Below are 25,973 nucleotides of genomic sequence, written 5' to 3'. Positions count from 1 at the left end.
CAACATTAATCAGCATTAAACATGTTAAAGTCAGCGCTCATTTCAGAACCACAGTGAAAGAGACAGGTCATCTCCTCTCAGGTGCTGCTTCAATACTTTGTGACTGTCTGTTACCAGGTGTCAGGGCGCTGTCCATGGTTCTGATAGCTTGCTCTAAGACAGTGTTTCCCAAACTATGGGTCGGGATCCAATTTGGGTCTCGGAACCATGGGGGGTGGGTCGCCAACTGGTTGTCATGGCAACTCATTACCGTATGTTTTTTGTGAGTTTGGGTCCCATGGACCCCCATTTGATAAGATTTGGTCCCAGGGTCCCCCATCTCATAAGATTTTTGTTTGTAGAGGTTTTTTATTACAGAAAGTGTATGAAACCCATCCATGACCAGAATAGTCATACATTCTGTCATGTTACTTATGGATGGAATTCTAGTGAAAATAATGTATTCCCCTTTTTGCTGGGGACCCCCTGGAACCCCTGGGGGTCCCCTTTGAGAACCACTGCTTTAGGCTATAGAATAGAACATTAATTCCATATAGATATTCTATAATAACTTTAGAAGATACAATACAAATAGGCATAGCCTACAGCAAAACTGTAAACCTAATATCCTCTAGTATTATGATAGGAATAGGCCTACTGTATTATAAACAACATTGGAGGTAAAACAAAATAATAAAGCAGCCTAAGTCCCTATTACAGTGATTTTTCAAGAGGCTATTAATTATTTAGCCTATAGTCTACCATACACGATTTTCTACAGCTATCACTTCATTTCATTTAGCAACATGCAAAGATGTGTATGGGGCGTGAAGAGGGCGGAACGACGAAGATAGGGGCGTGTTGGGGTGTGTGCGTCATGGTGTGCGCGCGTGCGTGAGAGAGCGTGCGTTCGTGCGTGCGCGTGTTTGCCCAGCGCTGCAGTCTCAGCGCGTCCCGTTCAGCAGGTGTGCCTCTCCCGAAGAAGTGAAAAGTTGAAGAAGTCGATACGATGGATTATATCTGACCTAAACATGCAGAAGTGGCGCATCAACGTCGGGGAAAAGGCAAATTAAAGTGAAAGAGGCGAACGACGACGGTAGGAAATTATAACCCTAATGGGACATCACTATTATTCATATAGGGAGGGACGTACTGTGTCAGCAAGGAGTCCTATAGTGACCTCTCCGTACTTTATGGTAATTATTCTATCTATTGGATTTTCTGTGGTATAAAACCTAGTTTTGTAATCTGTCGTAGTTGCATAACTTTTGGAGGTTTTGCTGTGATCTGTATAGTATCCCTCTAAATGTATTACAGTATAGCATACTGCAGGTGCAGGAATTAACATAAAACTACTTCTTATAGTGTGAAATACTGCTCGAGGTTTTCACAGTCTGTAAAATTGTTCTGGGAAAAGTCACCCAACTTTCAGCTGTTTGATGTTCCATAAACTTTGCTGCAGTCAGTTATTTACCAAACAGCTCTGAGAATATATTATGGTGCTAGGATTTTAATTAGGCTTCTTGAAATCCTGTCATGCAGTTGGGACACAGCAACTGTTAGTTGCGTTGATTGTGTTTGGAAAATTGCAGTATAGATCTTATATTTTTAAAACCCCCTTGGCTATCATGTCTTATTTGGTTCACTTAGGGCTATACACAGATTATTTATGCAGCAATTAGGCAACTTCCTGGAGAATTCGAGAGATTAGTCATGAGTTGTTTCCATGCACCGCTGAACCTGTGAGCCACAACATTTAGCAGGGCCACCAAACAGAAGAGGTTGCAAACAGCTCTATATATAGGCTAGTGTCTGTCAGCCTCCTAACCACAGTGACGAGGTTAACAGCGGGCCCGCCACACCACAATGAATGCATATGTTAGTTACTCATCGGTTGACATTATGCTCTTTTAAAACCATGTGCCTAACAGCTAGCTATCGCCACCTTGAACTCCTACTTCTCATCACTTTTGCAATCTCACCGCAGCTTGCAAACATCTTTTTATGAAAGCACACCGCCTTCATCTGTATCCCTCCAGCCCTATTACACCTGCGATGAGTATCTTGTTGTTGCCGTCAAAATACAAGCCCTAAAGCTAAGCTGCGCTCGCAACAAGTCTCTGTCTGTCATCAGCACTTTCCACAAGTGATATAAGATAGGCTAAACAAACACTGGGGGAAAAAAAACTCTACCAATAACAATGGTAGGTACCCTTATATCCTCACCCCCCCCCCCCCCCCCCCCCTATATACACTACAAGAGCAGGTGGTGCAGGTACTGTCAGTGTCAGAGCAGGGAGGGAGAGTTGAGTCACACACGCAGGTAGCAGATACACTGCAGTGGTGGTATAATGTCATGGCATCACTGTGGACGGACAGACAGACAGACAGCCCTCATACTGTATGTCCCCGGCCGGCGCACACCAACTAGGGGAGTATTCACTTTCATACAAGGACACTGGAGACAGTACCAAAACAAGGCCCGGTTTGATCCAGATGGAATCCAAAAACCCAGTGTGTGTGTGTGTGTGTGTGTGTGTGTGTGTGTGTGTGTGTGTGTGAGAGAGAGCCTTTCACTTAGACTGCAGGGAGGGGATGAGAGAAGATGGATGAGGTGCTGACAGAGAGATGACAGCGATACAGTGTTTTTTGAGAAGCTTTCCAAAGACGCATAAACTGTTGGACTGTGAGAAGATGGGGAGGAGAGAAAGAAAGACGGTGACTAATGAAAGAGAAGAGTTGTGCTGAGTGAAGTGCAGACAAAGCGGTGTCAGATTGCATTTGGCTGCTCAGAGAGCGTTGGAAAAAGAATCGGTAAGACAGACAGCGTTTGCGTTTCGGGCACAGCGGTGATTGATGATGATGAAAAGGCAATGGGATTGATAATGAACAGCAATGGTAATGATTGAAAGCTGATGAGGGGGATTCAGATTTATTATCACAACAGTCGTGTTCAGTCAGTGTGATCACTGGTGATTATTAGGATGCGAAGCAACGCAGTCTGTCATGGAGTGTAACTCCGTTCAGACTGAATAAAGCCTACTTCACACACAATAGTGAGTAAAAGAAGAAGGAAAGTGAGAATAGTGAGAGCCAGGCACATTTTAAATGCTTCAAGGCATTTTTCCTCTGCTGTGTATCAGGCGTTGTAACTTCCATTTACAATCCACTTATCCACCCACGCAGCAGCAGCATCGCTCGGCTCAACCCAACTCGGCCCTCCAAGTTGGCAATACATTGCATTGACTATAGAAGAGTCTGTGTAAGCCTGACTGTAGTAGAGTCTGTGTAACCTGACTGTAGTAGAGTCTGTGTAAGCCTGACTATAGAAGAGTCTGTGTAACCTGACTGTAGTAGAGTATGTGTAAGCCTGACTGTAGAAGAGTCTGTGTAACCTGACTGTAGTAGAGTCTGTGTAACCTGACTGTAGTAGAGTCTGTGTAAGCCTGACTGTAGTAGAGTATGTGTAAGCCTGACTATAGAAGAGTATGTGTAACCTGACTGTAGTAGAGTATGTGTAACCTGACTGTAGTAGAGTATGTGTAAGCCTGACTATAGAAGAGTCTGTGTAACCTGACTGTAGAAGAGTCTGTGTAAGCCTGACTGTAGTAGAGTCTGTGTAAGCCTGACTGTAGTAGAGTCTGTGTAAGCCTGGCTGTAGTAGAGTCTGTGTAACCTGACTGTAGTAGAGTCTGTGTAAGCCTGACTATAGAAGAGTCTGTGTAACCTGACTGTAGAGTCTGTGTAAGCCTGACTGTAGTAGAGTCTGTGTAAGCCTGCCTGTAGTAGAGTCTGTGTAAGCCTGACTGTAGAGTCTGTGTAAGCCTGACTGTAGTAGAGTCTGTGTAACCTGACTGTAGTAGAGTCTGTGTAAGCCTGACTGTAGTAGAGTCTGTGTAACCTGACTGTAGTAGAGTCTGTGTAAGCCTGACTGTAGTAGAGTCTGTGTAAGCCTGACTGTAGTAGAGTCTGTGTAAGCCTGACTGTAGTAGAGTCTGTGTAAGCCTGACTGTAGTAGAGTCTGTGTAAGCCTGACTGTAGTAGAGTCTGTATAACCTGACTGTAGTAGAGTCTGTGTAAGCCTGACTGTAGTAGAGTCTGTGTAAGCCTGACTAGTAGAGTCTGTGTAACCTGACTGTAGTAGAGTATGTGTAACCTGACTGTAGTAGAGTATGTGTAACCTGACTGTAGTAGAGTCTGTGTAACCTGACTGTAGTAGAGTCTGTGTAAGCCTGACTGTAGAAGAGTCTGTGTAAGCCTGACTGTAGTAGAGTCTGTGTAAGCCTGACTGTAGAAGAGTCTGTGTAACCTGACTGTAGTAGAGTCTGTGTAACCTGACTGTAGTAGAGTCTGTGTAACCTGACTGTAGTAGAGTCTGTGTAACCTGACTGTAGAAGAGTCTGTGTAACCTGACTGTAGTAGAGTCTGTGTAAGCCTGACTGTAGAAGAGTCTGTGTAAGCCTGACTGTAGAAGAGTCTGTGTAACCTGACTGTAGTAGAGTCTGTGTAACCTGACTGTAGTAGAGTCTGTGTAACCTGACTGTAGTAGTCTGTGTAACCTGACTGTAGTAGAGTCTGTGTAAGCCTGACTGTAGTAGAGTCTGTGTAACCTGACTGTAGTAGAGTATGTGTAAGCCTGACTGTAGTAGAGTCTGTGTAAGCCTGACTGTAGTAGAGTCTGTGTAACCTGACTGTAGTAGAGTCTGTGTAACCTGACTGTGTAGTAGAGTCTGTGTAACCTGACTGTAGAAGAGTCTGTGTAACCTGACTGTAGTATAGTCTGTGTAACCTGACTGTGTAGTAGAGTCTGTGTAACCTGACTGTAGAAGAGTCTGTGTAAACTGACTGTAGTAGAGTCTGTGTAACCTGACTGTGTAGTAGAGTCTGTGTAACCTGACTGTAGAAGAGTCTGTGTAAACTGACTGTGTAGTAGAGTATGTGTAACCTGACTGTAGAAGAGTCTGTGTAAACTGACTGTGTAGAAGAGTCTGTGTAACCTGACTGTGTAGTAGAGTCTGTGTAAACTGACTGTAGTATAGTCTGTGTAACCTGACTGTGTAGTAGAGTCTGTGTAAACTGACTGTAGTATAGTCTGTGTAACCTGACTGTATGTTCTGTTTCTCTCTCACCCTCTCCTCTCATCTCACCCCCCCCCCCCCCCTGCTTTACTCTACTCCAGCTTTCTAATGACTTTCACCTTTCCTCACTCTGCCTGGTTTCTCAGTTTCACCTGCTGCTCTTCTCATCAGGCCTTCCTCCTGTATGGCTCATAGGGTGGAGGAGGTCCTAATCTTTCTGTCCATGAACTAACCCATCCCTCACTTCTCCCATCATCTCTTCATTTCCTCCAGCCACACTCTATCTTCCTGTACCCTCTCTACTCACCCACTCCTCCCCTCCTCGCCTCTTCCTCCTCCTCCTCCTCCTCCTCCCATGTCTGTGTCATCTGTCGAGCGCCGGCGCTCCATGGGTCCCGTCTCCCCAAAACGCATCTACAGGAACCTGTCCGTCCGACTGAGGGGCGGAGAGTCGTCTGTCGCCGGGGAAACGGACACGCCCAGACACCCGAGCAAGTCGGCACCTGTGGTAAGACATTTCGCTGTGGTTTTGGTGATGTTGACAGGCCTGCCGGACAGTGTTGTTCTCCGTGATCTGCAGTGTTTTTAGCTTGGTTAGGTTTAGACATGAGGAGTGAGATGGTTAGCTTGGTTAGGTTTAGGCATGAGGAGTGAGATGGTTAGCTTGGTTAGGTTTAGGCATGAGGAGTGAGATGGTTAGCTTGGTTAGGTTTAGGCATGAGGAGTGAGATGGTTAGCTTGGTTAGGTTTAAGCATGAGGAGTGAGATGGTTAGCTTGGTTAGGTTTAAGCATGAGGAGTGAGATGGTTAGCTTGGTTAGGTTTAGGCATGAGGAGTGAGATGGTTAGCTTGGTTAGGTTTAGGCATGAGGAGTGAGATGGTTAGCTTGGTTAGGTTTAGGCATGAGGAGTGAGATGGTTAGCTTGGTTAGGTTTAAGCATGAGGAGTGAGATGGTTAGCTTGGTTAGGTTTAGGCAGGAGGAGTGAGATGGTTAGCTTGGTTAGGTTTAGGCAGGAGGAGTGAGATGGTTAGCTTGGTTAGGTTTAGGCAGGAGGAGTGAGATGGTTAGCTTGGTTAGGTTTAGGCATGAGGAGTGAGATGGTTAGCTTGGTTAGGTTTGGTTAGGTGTGAGCGCAGAGGGTGCTTGTTGCTGCCTACACTAGTCACACATTCTGCTGGCTGCTGTCAGAAATGGTGGAATAACTGGGTGTGTGGGTAGTGTAGCGGTAAAAGCACTCGCCTACCACCGCAGAGACCCAGGTTCAGGCTTGGTCAGATGTTTCTACAGAGTACAGACACAATTAGCCGTGTCTGTGGGTGGGAAGCCGGTGGGGTATGAGAGTCCTGGTCGCTGCACTAGTTCTTCCTCTGGTCAGTTGGGGCACCTGTTTGGGGGGGGAGGGGAACTGAGGAGAATAGCGTGATCCTCTCACGCACTATGTCCTGCCTGTGAAACACCTCACTGTCAGGTGAAAAGAAGTGGCTGGCACATGTATCAGCTGAAGCATGGTGCTAGTCTACGGCTCTCCCCAGATCGGCAGAGGGGGTGGAGCAACGACCGGGACAGCAGGGGGAATTGGCCAAGTACAATTGGGGAGAAAAATGGGTGAAAAATCTGAAAATAAACAGGTGAAATAACGGATTCTTTCCCCATAAGATGCAATGTGGTCACCACACATGTCGGTGGTCACAGATTTTGCTGTAACACCGGCCCTCTGGCTGGGTGTTCGGCTCGCATGGTTGATATTATGAGATGTTTCCTTCACATTATATCCTCACCTTGTGTTGCTATGAATTTATGATCCCACGTTGGACCGCAGCGGATTAGGCTTTGATTTATGGTTTGATTTATGTGTCCAACATTACTGCCTTGTACAGAAAGTCCCTCTCCTCTACCTCATAAAATAAATCTTCCTCTCTCCCCCCCCCCCCCCTCCCCCCCATACCCCCGCTCCCCATCAGTACAAGACCCTGTGGGAGGCAGTGGAAAATGAGGACACTTTGGCTGTACAAAGCCTGCTGTCCAGGGACCGCACCAACTGTGGAGGAGGAGGAGGGGTGCTGGCGTGGGAGCGGGGCGAGCGGAAAGAGAAGGACTGGGAGAGAGACAGGGAGAAGGGGGTGAACCGGGTGAGCGATCAAGGCCTGGTCCCCCTGGACGTGGCTGCCCTTACCCACAACTCCCCTCTTCTCCATGTGTTGACCAAGGCTGGAGCCAGGCACAACCCTGTCTGTGAGTCTGAAGGCTTCCAATATGGCTGAGTGTGAAGTGGACAAATCAAAGAGACTGAGAGAGAACGATAGATTAATTTCCTTGGCTCTTGAAGTGGTGTTGCAACTGTATGTTTTCCACCAAAGTTGTATTTAGCTCTTAAAAGCTGATTCTGAAGGGAGTGGATGGCTTTCAAATTTGGCAGTGTGGATCAACTTTATCTCTTTGTAAATAATGCAATGCAAATCCCACTCAAATTCTTTCCATTTCTCTCTCTCTCTCTCTTTCTTTCTCTCTCTCTCTCTCTCCCTCTCTCTCCACCGTTTTTCCTCTCAGTGTGCCGACCGGCAGAGTGGGCAATGAAGCTGAATGCCCTGGTGGCGCTGGCAGGCAAACGGGTGGAGGAGAGGAAGGACGAGCTGTTGACGAAGGTGGGGGCGGGGCCTCAGGCTCAGGCCGACGCCCAGAGACAAGTGCGCCTCTGGAGCCTCAGGCAGCAGCTGTACTGCAGGATGAGGGAGAACTTCCACAACACAGGTCAGTGGTCATGTGAAGCATCTCTTAGAACTGCAGGGAGCGATTTCTCTGACCACTAGAAGGCGACAGAAACCACAACACATTTGTGAATAATACACAGCAAAGGCACTGCACTACGGAGGCCTACGAAGGACAAATGGAAGGATCAATGCTAATAGCTAAGCTAAGTCTCGTCGGTTACCAGTCTCGCTTGCACAGAACTTTCTCCCGCTAAAGGTAACATGTTGGTAGCAAGTGTACTAGTTGAACGAGGTTACTCGCTCGCTTCACTGATTCTGCCATTATGAGATTCACAATTTTCACATTGTGTTCACAATACCGCCCCCGTCTGGCAGCGTCAGGTTAGGGGTGAGCAGCACCGCTTTCAAACAGCGAGGGAGGAGCCAAGCTAGTTTGAAAGAAAATGAAAAGCTAGTGAATGGAGCAGGTGGAGCTTTAGAAACGCTCCAGAAAAGAGGTGAAAACAGCAGCAGCACAGCTGGCTGCTATATTGCTTTTTATACAACAGTAAGTTCGGGGCGGGCAATTTGATTGGACAAGAGGGATCCTACCAGTGCCAATATTTCATGATAATGCACTGGCGCTTCACTGTGTGTAGATCACTCCGCTTCACAGCTGCCCTAATCAACAAAATGCTTCACAGCTGTAGAGTAGACAGTAGTAAAGTAGACAGCCTGCAGTTAATTACTGTAGGCTGATTAGGCTACATTTTCGGCAAAGCAGAAAGCTGAGGGAACTATTTTTGTTGGCGGAGGAATAAATAGAGAAATCATATATTTTCTCAGCTTTTTGTCATTCTTTAATCAGCTTTGTTTCATAGAACTGTTGTATAAAAGCAATATCACACTCGAGGTCGTGCTGTTGTTGTCTAATATCGGCACTGCTGTGATTATCTTCGGCACTCGGCCTGCGGCCTCGTGCCTACGACCGAATCACAGCAGTGCCGATATTAGCCAACAACCGCACTCCCTCTCATGTGATATTGCTTAAATATCATTGAATTATCTCAATGAAACATCCACATAGGACACATAAGCGTCAGGATTGGTTATAAGGTCTGATAGCACACAGTTTTTGCAGTTTTAAACTATGGTTCAGAATCAGGACACAAACTAGGGTACAGACCTGGTTCTTTACAGCACGCAATACTCTATAGCACCCAAAACACTCGGCTGGAAAATCCAGTGTCTCAGATGCGAGGACTACATTCTCGCCAAAACCAGATCCTGCAGTTTTGCCCTCTTCAAACTCTGCCAAATCAGATCCTTTACTTCTCCTCACCAGAGATTCAGCTGAGTGATGTCTCCTCTGGACTCATGTCGCTGATCCATGTCCCCTCTATACTCACTCAACTTGCCTTTGAGAAACTCCCTCTCTCCTTAGCTCTCATTCTATTGCTTTTCCTGGCCTCTCTGGATAATGTCAGTCTAAACGCTTAAATGTGAAACATAAATGTATGTTTTAGTCCTGGGGCATAAGACAGGACTGAATCTATTCACTCTGGGTCACAGCCCAGGCTGACAAGGCTGTCAAACATTCCATCACACTGCACAAATGTATCATTCATGTGGCCAGTGCCGAGGTTACTAATGTACGGTAATCATAATACTGTGAGACTTTATTGATCCCTGTAGGGGAAACTGTCTGTAGCTGGTAGACATTCAGTGTTTTCAGAATCAGAATCAGCTTTATTGGTCATCAGGTATGTACACATACAATGAATTGGACTCGGGTTTTAGGTGGATATGGGCTTTAACCAAGGACCTCTGGTCAATGAGAAGTGACTCTATCCGCTTTCAGCCAACCTGCGCCCAGGTTGGGTCAGATGGTTAGGTATTATAAAATTAGGTCTTTGTCAGTGGCCAAGAGTAACTTTGTTTAACCTGTATAGTATTTATCCAGGGAAGGTTGAGATCTCTCTCACTCTTTTTTTAGCAATGCCCTACTTCACAGTCACACCTGAACTACACAGTCACACCTGAACTTCACAGTCACACCTGAATTTGCCACTCCATAGCAAATTGTCGAGTGTCAGATGTGTGTGAAGGGTTATGACAGGGGTTCCCAACCTGTTTTGGCTTGTGACCCTATTTTGACGTCACAAAAATCACCATCGATAATATCATCAGTGACATCGTCAGTGATGTCACATACATGTATGCTTCTTTTTCCCCGCAGAATTCTGACTTTAATCTGAGAATTCTGACTTTAATCTCAAAATTCTGACTTTTTTCTCAAAATTCTGATAGTAACTTCGAATTCTGACTTTAATCTCAGAATTCTGACTTTATTCTCAGAATCCTGATTTAAAGTTATAATCAAAAAGAATCATCAAAAAAACTAAAGAAGAGTCACTGACAATGTTGATTGAGGCTATGTCCATTTGGATGAAGCCTTTGCAGTATATAGTGACATTATGTGACATTAGGCTTCGTTCACACACAGCACCCAAGCCTTGCCTACGCCTTGCCTTTACCCACTCTTTTAAATAGGCGTCCTTTTTAGTCAATGAGGCTGTGTACACAGGGCGCCTCAACGTGAACCTTGCGTGTACCCACGCCTCGCCTGAGCTGCATCTCACCTGCAATTACCACCCACCACCATAGGTGTCACCCAAGAGAACAAAACTGAAATCTTAGAGATTATCACTTTAAACTCAAAACAAAAAACAAAAATTTTGCAAGTGACCCTAATCATCTTCGGTAGAATTAAATTGTGTGTGGTGTAAAAAGAAAAAGAAAATTATCTGGGTTATGAGTTTATGATCGAGTAAGAATACAGATCACTAACATTTGGAGAGAATATTCTTTGGATAGGACCATATATTTTATATTCTCTGTGGTTGTTATCCATATTCAATGTCCATTATGTAAAGCTCATGTAAGTGTTCATATTGAATATTGAATCTTTGTCTGTCTTTTCCATATTTCATCTAGTGCTGCCTGGGCCGCCCAGTCTCGTGTCCATCCTGGTGACCAGCAGCTTCTCTCTGTTTGTGGCCATCAAAGAGCCCGACAGCGGCACCACCACAGGGCTAATCACTCGCTACAGAGGTGGGCGGCGTATGAAAAGACTTTTAATACAGAATGGACTGCTGGAAGAATGGAAGGAATTTATTCCTTCATTAGAAATATGTCTCATACATCAATGGTGCTGGCCGGTTTAAAATTCCCTGTTTTTAATTAACTTTACTTGTCACTTTGCGTCACACTGCTCACAGCTGCACAAATGTCATATTCCACAGCTAAAGGCAAATTAAGCAGAGGTACACTGAGTCCCAGAAACTGTAAACACACCAAATCCTTAGTTCTCTTAGGAAACACACCAAATCCTTAGTTCTCTTAGGAAACACACCAAATCCTTAGTTCTCTTAGTAAACACACCAAATCCTTAGTTCTCTCAGTGTTTTTTTTTAGTAAAGCCAGATAATAATGTGTCAGCGGGATGGTCTTGTGTTCACAGTGGAGTGGAGCACCTCCGCCAGCTTCAAACGCATCCTCGGATCCGCCCAAGTTACCGAAACCAAGAGCCCCTCCCACAGCATCACAGGGCTCACAACTGTAAGACACAAACCTGCACACGTCATTGTAAACACGCATGCATGCACGCACACACACACACACACACACACACACACACACACACACGCACACACACACACACACACACACACACACACACACACACACACACACACACAAGACTAGATATCATCTTAGATTTTGGATATCATAATATCATGATATGCATGTGTCGTCCCCCCCTGGTTTTAAAGGCTGCATTACAGTAAAGTGATGTCATTTTCTGAACTTACCAGACTGTTCTAGATGTTCTATTATTTGCCTTTACCCACTTAGTCATTATATATCCACATTACTCATTGTGGAAATATTTTCTGAAAGCACCAATAGTCATCCCTACAATCTTGTCGCTGTATTGATATCAAGTTATTTGGTCCAAAATATTGTGATATTTGATTTTGTCCATAAAAGCCCTAATCCGCTGACACAGACACACATATTCACAGACACAAACACACACACACACACACACACACACACACACACACACACACACACACACACACACACACACAACTGACACACTATTTGTCCCTCGCCCCGTCATCATCTGCACTGTCTGAGCCACTTCACAAAGGAAAATACTCAGACTGTTGAATTGTTTAATTTAACCAGATTAATTAATAATGGGGGCTGTGTGTGATTTCTTTGCTCTGGAGCGGGGCTGTTCATAAGGTTATTAATTAATTAAAATTAAAAATTAATTAATTAAAAAAAAGTTCTTTATTGTACACAAGTTCAAATACAAACATAGACATAGACATGTTCATAAGGTTAATCTTTGATTTCTCCAAACACAGGGAGTGCATTACTTTGTGAGAGTGAGTGCCTACAATGTGAAGGGATGGGGCCCGCCACAGTGCTCTACTCCAGTCAGTGCTGCCCCCTCCAGTGAGTATGCCGAACTGCAAGCAGCGGTCAATGTAGACTCATCTCCAGGAGGGTTTCTCTCCCTGTCCCCGTGTAATGAAATGACTCGGGTGGCTTGATGTGAAAGCAGTGGAATCTACTCATGGCCTGTGTCGATTAGTGAATTATTAAAACGTGCAAAATTGTGGTGTAATGGGCTGTGTTCTTATGCCGTTGGCCATTGCTTCTTTCTACCTCCAATCTTTGCTGCCACAATCTATGTTATATGGTCCAATAATGCAAAAAAAAAATCACATACAACAATTTAGAAAATTCAGAAAAGGCAATCATATAATCAGAATGTAACCACATATTTAGCTATTGGTGTTGAACTCTCAGTAGGATACTGCAGTACAATGAAATTCCATTTAGAGATTAGAGATAGATTTAAATAACAAGGAGAGTGAGATTTCACAGCTCAGAATGAATCAGCAGTGACACTTTCAGAGTCACGACACACACATGCCTTCTCATGCAGCACTCCAGATTCACCTGGAAATGAGATCTTGATGTCTGAATGATTTTCTCTAATATAAAAGAAAGAAAGAAATGCAAGTGATGGAGTGTTCCTCTGCCCGGGGCCTTCTGCAGGTTGGAGAGAGTGCATCGGTGTGAAGTCACCATTAAGGAACCAGGAGGGTCTAATGAGGAAACTGCTGGAACAGACCAGGGAGCCACATTACAGGGGGTACTGCATAGGTAACTCATTGTCATAGCAACCTCACATACAGCAGTTGTTATGTGTGCGAGTCCATGCAACACATAAAGTCAATATTATGTATATACGGTATTGCTTTGACCTTATTCACTAGTTTTGCTTGCCGATTGAAAGAGATTCTGATTCAGAAATAAGTGCTTTGACAATTTGACAGAAAACATAATGAACATTAAGAAGCATAAAAACATCCACATTGACTTTACTCAGGGCTAACTTTTTGAGGCACTTGTCCTTTGGACAAGTAAATTTGCCTTTCCCTTGTCCAGACACAAAGGTCACTTGACCAGACACAAAAGTCACTTGTCCAGGTAAAAATCTGTCATTTTACAGTAATTTACTTTTTTCATTTTGTTCGAAGGAGGTTTTTCTCCAACAGTAGGAAACAGTGGAAGACTTGATTTCCCTCTTCATCAGTCATTTAAAATGTAAATTAACTTATCAAACAGACTTTTCACAATTCACTCAGTTCTTCTGATAAATTTGCCCTCATGTTTCACAAAGCAGAATAAGAAATGCTGAATGGGTTGGCAAAGAATATACTTGGGTGGCCGTTAATATACTTAGGGGGCCCACCGAAGTAAAGTCTGCGTGTGGGAAACACTGGACTTTTAACTTTTCTGGTGGGACAAGTACATTTCTCTTCCACTTGTCTTACAGAAAAGTCCACTTGTCCCAGACAAGCCTTATTGTTGAGCCCTGACTTGACTGTATGTGAGACATAACGATGCTGTCTTAACCACAGCTATGTGGGGCATCCCAGTGGCTCACCTGGTAGCACGCATACCACATAAGGCTTAGGCTGCTTAGTAGTTCCCCTTCGAAGTGGACTGCACAGGGTATTAAGCCATGTTAAGTAATATGGCTGAATACCCTGTGTGTGCAGTCCACTTCGCAGGGAACTACTAGCCGATCGGAACACAGCCTTAGTCCGCACCGCCGCCCCGGGTTCGAATCTGACCCGTGGTCCTTTGCCGCATGTCATCACCTCTCTCTCTCTCTCCCCACCTTTCCTGTCTGCCCCATTGTCCTATCTAATAAAGACAAAATGCCCCCCAAAAAATCTAAACAACAACAACAACAACAGATCTGTTATGTAAGGCTGATATGGCATTGCTCCTTTCACCAAAGACCCTTAGATCTCACTACCATAATAAGGCTAGGTTCCGCCGCCAGAATTGCTCAACTGCGCATGCGCGAAGTGAGCATGGCAGGGCGAGCATGCACAGCGTGCGAGAGCTGCACCTGCATTCGAGGGCAAACCAAAGAGGCACCCTAGGTAGCTACCGAGCGAGTGACAGCGAGGGACGCTCAAAAGGAGCGTGCAAGATTTCTAGTTGTATTAATAGTTTGCTGCATCTCTGTTCATAATAGAGAAAAACAGTTTCACCAAATTCACAGAGTCAAGTATCCTGTGCGTGCACAGAGTGGAGCTACTTTGGCAGATGAAGCCATTTCTCATCCCTGTCTGATCCTCCTCTCTTCCGCTCCACAGAGAGCTCTAAGCCCCAGAGCCCCAGCAAGCGTCTGTCTGTGTCTCGAGGCATCAAACAGCTGTTCCAGTCAGCCACCAAGTTTGTTCGTCTCCTACAGAGGTAACTTAACACTCCATCTGTCTTACCTGTCCCACAATGCCTCCAGGGCCTGGGGGGGGGGAGTACCGACTTAAATGCCATGTGATTACAGCAGTCAAGAGTACAAACAATCCCTGCCTCTAATCTGTTACGCTGATTGAAAAAGAACAGTAGTCACATTAAAGCCAGATCGAATTCTTCCCATCCGCTCATGAGGGCCACAATAGAGATGAATGGTTATAGTGGGAAGCTCCTGGGTGGGAAGGGTGTAACTGTATAACTGTGAAGCATGGCGCTGCCATACATTAGTCACACAGCCATTTGAAGGGAAAATACTTTTTGATTATAGACACAAATATCATTTATGCAACTTGAAATAATTGTTCATCGTTATTTAAAATCATTACTAAGTGATAACAGGCTCAGCACCATTGAAACAGTTGATGAAATGGGAAAACGTTCACGTTAGTGAATCATTGATTTCATCTGTATTTTCTGTTTCACTAACACAGATCACACCATGGTTTGAATGAATATATGTTTATTGATAAGTGAGTGTGGTGCGATTGCTTGGAGACTCTTCTAGTACACGGCACGGCCGTGTCCGGAACCAGGATTGCTTGGAGACTCGTCTAGTACGCGGCACGGCCGTGTCAGGAACCAGGAACCCAGGGGTTGAGACTCTGAGTGGGGGTGACGTCTCTGGGCGTAGCCTGCTAGGTCCTGCGCCCGGGCGTAGCCTGCTAGGTCCTGCGCCCGGGATGGAGACCGCATCCTGGGTGGGAGCCCGCTGGGCTCGGTGTCCCAGGATAACGTACGATCTCCACCTACCCCCCCTGGTTCCTGTGTTCAGAGGACAGAGAGGCAAGATTAGGCATGTGCAAAACATATCTTTAACAGTCTGGGGGAGGAAACCGGAGTGCCCGGGGAAAACCCGCGCAGCACGGGGAGAAACCTGCAACTCCGCTCGTGCTGCCCGTAGCGAGATGTGAACTAAGGGGTGTGGAGGGGGGGTCGTGAAGACATGACAAACGGGAGAGAAGTGGTATGCCTGTGAGTATATAAAGGCTACAGGTGATTGAGCTGATAGAAAGCCGGTGTGGCTCGGTGATTGGATTGGAGGAGCGCAGGTGAATGGGTGATGGATTAGAGTAGGTGGTGGTGAGATATGATGCGGACATGGTGTGATCTTGTGTTCCTGAACCTCAGTTATCAAGCTAACTCCATTTATTTTGTCCCCTTGAATTTCCTTAGAGGTGTGTACCTGACAACTGTGTTCTACCACAAGGAAAACATCCTGGTGACAGCGGAAGATCAACTCCCATTGGTGGAGATCCAGTGCTGCTCCACCTCCATCACCCAGGACTTCCTTTGGTTTGCCAAGGTTAACTGCCAAACAAACGTATATGTTAATTGTACAGACTAGAAATATTGTGCGCTTCGCGTGCTCATTTTTGTGCCATGCTTCGCACGCCATTCTGGCGCCACGCTTCGTGCGCCGTTCTGAGCATGCGCAGTTGAGCAATTGTGCACCCGCCCTCTGCCTTATTATAATAGTGAGAAATTGCCATACTATAAATCTGATTTGGTTCTTCATATATGCTGTTGATATCCTGTAAATTCTCTTGGAATTCAGTCAATAGAGGCAGTGAATTTTCTTTTTTTATTTAACCTTTATTTAACCAGGCAAGTCATTGAGAACAAATTAATATTTACAATGGCGACCTGGCAAAAAAAATCGTTAAAAAAAATAAAAAACTTTTTTCTTCATAATCAAACACCTGGAAATGTTTCATTATTTTACATAATATCCATAATATGTTTCCCTGTAGCTGTCCTGTGCGTGGCAACAGGTCCCCTATCTCCAGGCAGCCCTGTGCTCCGCTCACTCCTCGTCCTCCTCCCTCCTCCAGAACAGACACAACATTCTGAGAGCTGTTTCCCAGCTGCAGGTAGGACGTTATGCAGCTTACTCTTCAGCAGACACAGAAAGCGTCAGGATGGGTTAATTACTTTTTTAATGACCTCTTTACATCTCTTCTTCCTCCGTCTCTTCTCACCGCCACCCCACCCGCCCCCACCCTTGTCAGGCTGCCTGCCTGTTTCCATTACTTTAATCCCTAATATCCTCATGTTTATTCATTCTCTTGTTTCTATGTTACCTTGCCCGTCTTCCTCTGCCTCCAGTTGTCCCTGGGGACAGTGGACCTGGGCCAGGTGTACTATGAGCCTCTGAAGGACCGACAGGGCAACGTCCTGCTAGTGACTGTGAAGAACTTCCCCAACGCCCCCAGGTTAGAACTTTAGTCTAGAGAGAGTGGTGTCAGCGGAGGACCAAAATGCGTGACTCATTAGCCAATGAACAGCCAGGAAGGGGTCTTGCACTACTTTTGAATGCTAAAATAAAGCTGATAATGTACAATTTGATAAAAAAAAAAAAAAAAAAAAAAAAACTTTCAAAGTACAACACAAACTGTCCATTTTGCTGCAACTTGACAGTGCTGCTTAATCCAGGACCTTACTTCCTGGAACTCTTGAGAGTAAAAAACTGGTCCATTGGAGTGAATGGAGATGTCGCGACTCTTCTATATATACGGCTCTGGATCTGACCAGTGAACAGTGAACTTCCCAGCTCAAGTTTTCTGCAAATGTAATGCTAACAAAATGGATGTGATGTCATTTAGCCTCCACATCCCAGTTATTTTGAGATAAAGGAACGCACGATGAGAAAGTGTCTTTTGTTACCCTCTATTGATCCCTGTAGGACAGGGGTGGGCAACTGGCGGCATGAGGCCCCCGACCTACCTCACTCAATGTGGCCACTGGGTCAATTTCCACACACAAAAATAAATAAATAAATTACAAGGCAGACCTTTTTGGTTAGGTTAGGTTAGACCACCAAAATCTGTGTTTTTATTTTACAGTACAACCCAGAACATGGCGCGAATGCCGTTAACATTGTCCATCCACATACTGTTTAACGTTACCATTTGAGCTAACGCTATTGTAACAAACTATATCCAGGATGCACATTGCCCATGCAACATTGCTAATCTGATTAATATCACACATTTGGGTGATGTACCCCATCAAATTGCTGTAGTGGGCTGTTTTAAAGCTAGAGCAAAGTTTCTGGTGTCATCTGAATGGAAGAATTACTCAATTTGAATATGAAAAATATAAATGTTGGTATAATAAACTTGTATTACCAGTCCTTTTCATCAAATTAGTAACTATAATTGGGAGTGATGGTGTTACACTAGGCTACTGGTGGAAGTGCACGGTCACAATCTGGCCCTCTGGTAGTGAGGAATTTTTTGTGTGGCCGTCTCTATCATCAAAGTTGCCCATCCCTACTGTAGGAGAGATTTTGCATGCCACCCCTCCACAGAAAGGTCAGAGCACAAGGCAGCACAGCGACCACGCCCCATTGAGGGTTCCTGCGCAGGTCTGGAAAGTCTGGAAAAGTATTACAAATTAATTTGATCGTTTCCAGGTCGGAAGGTAGTTGGGGAGTATGGGAAATGTTGTGGCTCAGGTCCGAGACACACACACACACACACACACACACACACACACACACACACACACACATAATATATGTGTTATAGCTTTTATGTTGTTGTGTAGAGACACTTTGAGTCCACAGTTTTTCTTTATGTGAAGATAGCATGCATTATATCAAATACAGACCAAAATCAAATCTAGTCAAGAACATAAGGTCTGGGAAAAAGATGCCATTTTAAAGGGCAAGATGTCTCTCTGCATAAATCATATTGGACACCAGACAAAATCTTCAAAACAAATCAAGGTCTGGGAAAAAAGTATGGATCTTTTTTTTACTGAAAATGTGGAACACTGATTGACTCACAATGAAGCAAACATGTTCTAAATCTAGCAGGTTTCTAGCAGACACTCCGCTCAGCAGTTGTTGGTTGTAGGTGTGAAGGAATCAAATAATTTGTTCCCACTGTGTGGCTGCTTTTCTCTTTTTCATTGAGTTTTCTGCTCCACTCCCAGTCCTCCTGACCCTCCACTCCACTGGCTGCCCCTGGCCCGCCTGGAGAAGAACCGCAGCAGAACTCCTCTCCTGCCAGAGCCCACTGCCATGGACACACTCACTGAGCAACTCAAGGTGATCCTCTGTGTGTGTGTGTGTGTGTGTGTGTGTGTGTGTGTGTGTGTGTGTGTGTGTGTGTGTGTGAGGGAGAGAGAGAGAGAGAGAGAGAGAGAGAGAGAGAGAGAGAGAGAGAGAGAGAGAGAGAGAGAGAGAAAGAAAGTCTAACCATAGACGCACTTACTGAGCAGGAGCGACGTGCAACCGAATTGCATGTAGCAGCACTGAATGTGTAGTGATTGAGTGCATTGAATTTTCTCCCGACTTGTTTATCGAACTGTGTCTTTCTCCTGCGTGCAACTCAAATAACTCTAAAACGCATTTGAATCAATTGAGCTAGCCTGACTAAAACAAAAAACAAGCTAACCAAATTAAAAACAAAATGAGACACATCAAATGAAATTCAATCAAACATTAGATTCCACATCTCTCAAACTCTCCGTCTCTCTCCTTGTCTCCCTTCCCCAGGAGAAGTTGTCCTTCCACAGGCACAGCATCCAGTGGGCCCAGCCGGGCCTGTATGTGGGCATCCTGAAACTGTGCAGCTCTGTAGAGCAGATCAGGGTCCTGGTGCCCCAGAGGCTGCCCAACCTCCTCTGCCATACACGGGTCCGTCACAACCCACACGTGTCCAGGTAACATAGTTTAACCCGGTGAACTACTCATATACTACTATGTTTTCAGATTCATTATACTTTTATTATTATTATTATACATTTTTCAAATGTTGATTTTTATCATAAAGGTCTCAGGAGTGACTAGGACAGTCCAAAAACTGCTATTTATTTTACTTAAAATAATGTGAAAATGTTATTAATGGTGTAATACATAGGTCCCCTCTCACTGATTGTCACTCTCACTGATCAGACTGATTTGTGGTAACTGGGTCCTCTTTGTGTGACAGGGAGGAGTGGGCGTGGCTACAGAGTCATGTTTTCACCACAGCCAACGGCAGCACTCCAAACCTGTTGAGCGGCGAGGACGAGAGCTCGATGGAGAGCAGCGGCCTGGTGGAGTTCGTCAGGTCTCTGAGGGCAGCAGTCACTCATCTCCTGACAAAGCTCAACATCCCCCTCTACAGGGTAAAGATGGCTTCACACCGTTGCCTCAGACTCCTATTCGTTCATAACCAATAATTATCATCATCTAAAAATCTAACAGACTATTTGAACGTGCTTTGTTAGTCTGTATGACTTACATTACATTACAATTGTATCACACATTCAAAGATTGGTCTGCTGTACTGTATTTCTCTGTCTAGGCGTATCAGTATGGTGTGTACACCCGCGAGTTACTGCAGTTTGGAGACAAGGTGTCCATGCTGCTGCTGCTGCCTCCCAGTGAGGACTTCAGCTCCAGCTACTGGCCTCTGGTGGGGACCAAGGAGGCTGGCCTCACCATGCCCCTGCAGATCTTTGAGCTGGGTAAGTCTGTAGGACTATAGTACAACCTGGATCTGTTCTTCCTCTTAGGCAAGCATGTACAATATATAACTCAATGGTCCACACCTGTAAATTCAACAAGAATAAATGTACTGTAAAGCGAAGTAATTCACCCTTTGGCAAACTGGGATTATTTATGAAGTTAGAATAAACTTCTTGGGATAATCTTATTTTACCAAGAAATTGTATGGCAGTTGAAAACATTAGCACCCCATAAGAACAGGATGAAAGGAGTCTCCTTGCATATGAAACAGCATATTTCATTTGCCATGCCATACATGTCGTAAAGGTCAATAAACGTGGCTCATTTTCAAAAGAATAAAAGAACAGCTGTTATACGTAAACAAACAAATAAACACAGAAACCCTAATCCGCGCAATGCATCCTGACCCAACATCGGCAGATTGGCTGGAAAACTGTCGAGAACTGTGCATAAGCCACGCTGAGGTTTCTGATCTTTTGGTCTTTTGAAGATTTTTTTTTTCTTGTCTACTTAGGCCTCTGCTCCTCCTTGTCATCCGCATCGTACGATTTGATTTGTTCTCGTATCTATCGCTCCCTTGGATCCATCTTGACAATTCCCTCGCTCAAGGTGTGATGATGAGTTGTGAGGCAGAGAGTTTTTCTGACACGCTGATTTTGTCTCTCCTCTCGACTCTGGCTCGCCGCGCACCAGTTCATTTCTGGACGTACGAGCGAGACTTCCTGTCCCAGTACTGCCAGGCCTGGGTGAGGCTGGAGCTGGACACTCACCTGGCCCAGCAGGCTCTGCGGGAGGCCTTGGATGCCAAGGAGGTGCAGGAGGCCCGGGAGCGCCTGAACCACGTCAGCCAGCTGTCACAGGTAAGATCATGAAAGGCGGAGTATTTAATAGGCGAGCTTGTGGCCCAATTATACCCCTTTAATTATACCCATTTAATTATACCCCTTTCACACCATGAATGGGAAACTGTCTAGTGAGCAAATAGCATCCACTGGCTCGCCTCAGGGTTGCATCCTCTCCCCTCTCTTGCACAGTTTATACATAAATGACTGTTGCCCCCCCCCCCCCCCCCCCCCCCCCACACACACACACACACACCTCAGAGCGGTGTTGTCAAGGGTCAGGCAGTGGATATAACCAATTATAAATACCTGGGCACTGTGACTGATAACCGCCTGAAACTTGATTCCAATTAAATGTGTAAGAAAGACCAGCAACGCCTTTGCTAAATTCCAGATTGAAAAGACACTGTTCAAGCCTTTTTGGAGTCTGTTATATAATTTTCTATGATCTGCTGGTATGCCAAAAAGGAGGATGCCCTTGATAACATTGTGAACGTGACAAGTAAGAGAGTGGGAGTACAGTTGGAATAGTGGTAGTTTGAATCACATATTCAACAAGCAAGTGCTTAATAAAGCTATGACCATCCTTTCTGAAAGTGCCCATCCTCTTGGCTCATAGTACGAGCTGTTACCATCTGGCCTAAAAAAAACAGGTACAAATATTCCGTCTCCATTCGAGCCTGGAATGCTGTTGGCAGGAGGAGGTAACTGCTGCTGTTGTTGAATAGCCCACTACCTTGGACCGCTGATGGTGTTATAATAATAATGATAATGATCATTAATAATGGTACAGTCTGTGACCATTATTAATATTGAGGTGCAGTAGATTATATTTGTAGTGATGATTTGCATGGAATGTTGATGTCTTGGCAGGTTACGGTGGATACTTACTCCACTCGTCTATTCGGTTGTATGTTTCTGTGGTATATTAAATATACTAATATATATTATATATTATTATATAATATATTACATTTCCCACTTTGGACAAATAATGAATTTGAACTTGAGACCGTCGTTCCACCTGGTCTCCTCCCTTCTGGTTCTGCGATGGTGGAATGGTATTCCCACTTCAGTCTGAACAGCAGAGTCACTTCCCCATCTTCCTTTCTTGGCTGAAAACTCATCACCTTCTCCCCATTGAATCTTACCCCACTCCTCTACTCAATCTAAAACTCATCACCTATTGAATATTGTCCGGGCACTATAGCTCTGACCTTGACTCTGTTGCACTCACAGTGTAAAGGCTTCCACACGTGTTCAAATTGTTTCAACTTTGACCAAGTTACCGGTGACCTTTCATGAGCACAACCAGTGTTGCCTAGCAACAGCCACTGCTGCTCTCCACTCTACCTCACGATGAGGGAGGAGCAGATCTAGTGAAAAAAGAGGATCTGGAGCACACGGTCAAAGTTTGGCAATTTTAATAGGTGTAAGCACGGAAGACTGACGTTTCGACACACACAGGTGTCTTCTTCAGAGTCAAACCGGAGGAGCAGATCTCTTATCATGTGAAGGCAGCTTAAGGCTCTCTGGATAGGAGCATAGGTATAGTAGATGTCTAACATGTAAGATGTAACAGCCTCGTGGGTATGGACAGGAAATCAATATGAAGGGTAAACATAATTTGAATCGCATAAAAACCTACCCACAGAGATTCAAGATCCATCGCCTTGTATTGATTCATTTCACTAGCCTAATCCAAAAGAGTGTGAAAACTCAAAAGATGTGACATTTGAAGACCAACCACCAGGAGAACGTTTGTTCTAGTTTTGAACAATTTTTTTTTTTACCTTTATTTATACAGCGGGAGTCCCCACTGAGCGCAGTGCTCTCAGCTTTTTCTGGAGCACCCTGTTCATATTGACACACACGCGCACGCGCACGCGCACGCGCACGCGCACACGCGCGCACGCACACACACACACACACACACACACACACACACACACACACACACACACACACACACACACACACACACACAACAGTAGAATCATCCTAGTTCTGTTGCCCTGTTTCCTCCATACACATTATAAACCCCTGTTTCCCTGTGCCTTTAGCGCCTCGATGTGGTGTGGCGGGACTCCCGCTGGATTATGGACTGTCTGCAGTGTGTCCGGTCCAAGCAGTGGGTGGGGGCGGTGCCGCTCGGCCTGGTGATGGGAGGAGATCCACCTCCGCGTCCTGATGGTGAGGAAGAGGAGGAAAGTCTGACTGCCAGACTGACGTGGCCCCATCGGCTGCAAGCACAGAGAGCCGTTGCAGGTATTATGAGGATGTACATGTCTCACTTCACACCTAGTAAGCTTGATCAAGACAACCAAATATGTAAAAGAATACATTTCACTCTCCAGTGATCAAAATGTTTGTTTGTTTTATCTACCACTTATATAGACTGCATATAAAGATGAAATTAAATTAAATTAAATTAAATTAAATTAAATTAAATTAAATTAAATCTACAAGCAGGGAACGTGTTTGTCTAACTCTCCCCTCTCTGTCTATCTATGCCATGAGAAACTGCATTTTCCCTATTCTACTCTCGAGGCCTATTCAAGTTTGTCTTCCACATTCAGAAGAAGTGCTAGTGTAAGGAAGGAACACTGAGCAACGTACGGTATTTTAAGATAACGATGGTAACTTTTCTGTCTCCCCTTTCAGAGAGCTTGGTCAGTGTGACTCCACCAAATGCGGTGAGTGTGGAGGTCTCCACTCCAGCAGGTGTCCTGGTCACCCCTAAAGAGGGTAATATTGTGTTGATGGAAGGCGTAGCTAAGGGAGGCTACCCCGTCGACATCACTGCGTCCACTCTTGACTTGACCACCATTGGCCAATCAGAATTGGGATGCGACTGCACTTCAATCCAATCAGGAATGGGGCCTGCCACCTTTGGCCAACTAGAAGTGGAATATGACGGTATGGTTGTGCAGGAGGCCTACAGCGGCGAACAGGATTTTCCTCCCAGCATCAGCGAGGTGATCCGGCCAATGGAGATGGCAGAGTTGGTGGACATCTTGCCCACACTGAGCCTTATAGAGGAGGAGAGTCCAAGTGACCCAACGACAACGTCAGTAATGGAAATGCTAGAGAGCTTTGGGCTGGGGATTGGTGAAAACAGCACTTTCTTCGATTTAGGGAACTCAGACTTGATCAATGGAGCCGAGAGTCTGCCACACTCCAACAGCCAGACTTTGATGCCAGAGCTCGATCTGGGAGAGAGACTCTGTGAGAAGATGGTTTTACTGGATCACGACACATCTGCCCCTGTTGACATGAGTGCCACTGCTACCGCCATGCCTGCTGTGGACTGGGACTTACCTCCAGAAGATGCAGAGAGTCCTCCCAACAAGTGTTTTCCGGTGAGAAACCAGGTGGAGTGGGTCAGACCGTCTCACAGTTCATCCTGATATCTTCTCAGGTCCGAGCCTACTTCTAACTCGTGTGTTCTTAGGAACTGCTCCGCATCCTTGGCTCAGGAGTGACATGGCCCCTGACACTTGACTACAGATAAGTGTCACTGGCACACTGTTAAATCTCACATTAACCATTAGTGGAGACTATTCTAACTGGCAACACATGGGCATTTAGTGCAGGCCAGGGGCAATTTAACCCACTTCAAGATCACAGGCGATCTAATGATGGACAAGATAAATGAAGAAGAAAACACATCAAAAACAAGCCTTATTTCTTTCCTTTATGCATTTCTGGAGCTGTAGTTAATCTTTTCCATGATCTCGCTAGGGTTCAGTCCATTAGAGCATCGTGTGTGGAAAACCTAAGCTAGAGTAGCAGCTCTTATGACTTGAGTTGAAAATCCACTCGTCACTACAATACAAAGCTATAGGGAACATTTCCATGTATCTTTGGGAACTAGTAAGGAACTCGTTATTTAGATCACCTCTGGTATATCGAGATAGTTCTTTGCATGCATTGCAAGCATTTGCTATGCAGTATTTGCAAGGCTATTATATGTATATAAATTATATATTGCTTAATAGTTGTGGTTGTGTTTTGGTTTACTCTACCTGTGTGCACTTTTGACATTTAATACAAAAACAGTAGCTAGACTTATAATCCTGTTGATTGTGCAGTAATAGCCTATATCAGTGACATGCTTACGTTGGGGGGGGGGGGGGGGGGGGTAGGTAACCAGCTGGCCGTGTTTTGCTCTGGGTGCCACTTCAAATGTCAGAGGAATCTGATCACTTAATCAACACAGTATCATTTTTCGATAAACACACACACCACACCACACCACACACACACACGCGCACGCACACGCACACGTGCACACACACACATGGGGGTGGTAAGAAACCCAAAGTCAAAAAGGTCGACTTTCACTTATGAAAAGGTAGGTGCAAAATCTAGATAGAGAATGACTTTCTGTTTAGGCCTTTTCACAAATGATCCTTCACCTAAAATGTCTATTTGCAGGCATTGTTTCAACAATTGTTCAACAGTTTAATTTATTTGCCTGATGGAACTTGGTAGTGTAGCATACTCAGCAATCCCAGCCACATAAACCATGGACAATTAATGAAATTTTGAATTTTGTATTCCAGGTCTGAAAAGGTTATTGAACATGTTATGTGTATAAAAAAGTTTTTGAAATATCATGAAAATGTGGTCTTGTTTTTTCCCCCTCTCTCTCTTTCAACTGGTCAAATGTTCAAATCAATCTTGCCGATTGGTAGAGCTAAATGTTTCTGAAGGAATCATAGCCCATAAGAAATGTCTTCATTACAATCACACCACGTTATATTTTGACAGAACAAGACTGAGGACATTCACACCAACCTTTCATTAAAAAGTGTCACATTTGAACACAGATGATGGCAAACTAGGGTCAAATGAATTGCACAACATATGGAATGGTGCTGGAGAGGCCATGGAATTTGAGTTGCAAATTGTGTCAAAGAATCCTGTTTACTCTCTGTCTTCAGACTGTTTACATCCTTATAACTGCTGAGGGAAATGACATGTTGTACTCCAGGCAA

General features: G+C 44.9%; 1 protein-coding gene across 1 annotated transcript; it reads left to right on the top strand.

Annotated features, from left to right (window-relative positions):
• Positions 1–1,096: 1,096 nt before the first annotated feature.
• Positions 1,097–25,532, top strand: LOC310788326 (ankyrin repeat and fibronectin type-III domain-containing protein 1). Its single transcript, XM_083649898.1, has 19 exons — positions 1,097–1,175; positions 5,159–5,565; positions 7,021–7,291; positions 7,607–7,807; positions 10,744–10,860; positions 11,270–11,367; positions 12,189–12,279; positions 12,889–12,996; positions 14,508–14,607; positions 15,841–15,970; positions 16,419–16,538; positions 16,774–16,880; positions 18,607–18,721; positions 19,172–19,338; positions 19,608–19,785; positions 19,965–20,127; positions 20,822–20,988; positions 23,034–23,238; positions 23,635–25,532. The coding sequence occupies exons 2-19, from the start codon at positions 5,413–5,415 to the stop codon at positions 24,378–24,380; spliced, it is 3,237 nt and encodes a 1,078-aa protein (XP_083506024.1). The 5' UTR covers positions 1,097–1,175; positions 5,159–5,412; the 3' UTR covers positions 24,381–25,532.
• The last annotated feature ends 441 nt before the right edge of the window (positions 25,533–25,973 follow it).

The sequence above is a fragment of the Poromitra crassiceps genome, assembly GCF_964638095.1.
Source record: "Poromitra crassiceps genome assembly, chromosome: 13".
NCBI lineage: Eukaryota > Metazoa > Chordata > Actinopteri > Beryciformes > Melamphaidae > Poromitra > Poromitra crassiceps.
The sequence above is the reverse complement of the archived record's forward strand: the minus strand, read 5'-3'. Positions and strand labels throughout refer to the sequence as shown.

Bases quoted from the DNA above. Each gene is read 5' to 3' on its own strand.
- LOC310788326 (XM_083649898.1), top strand. From the start codon at position 5,413: ATGTCTGTGTCATCTGTCGAGCGCCGGCGCTCCATGGGTCCCGTCTCC. The intron at 12,997-14,507 runs GTAACTCATTGT...TCCGCTCCACAG, and splicing joins TTACAGGGGGTACTGCATAG to AGAGCTCTAAGCCCCAGAGC. The intron at 18,722-19,171 runs GTGATCCTCTGT...TCCCTTCCCCAG, and splicing joins CACTCACTGAGCAACTCAAG to GAGAAGTTGTCCTTCCACAG.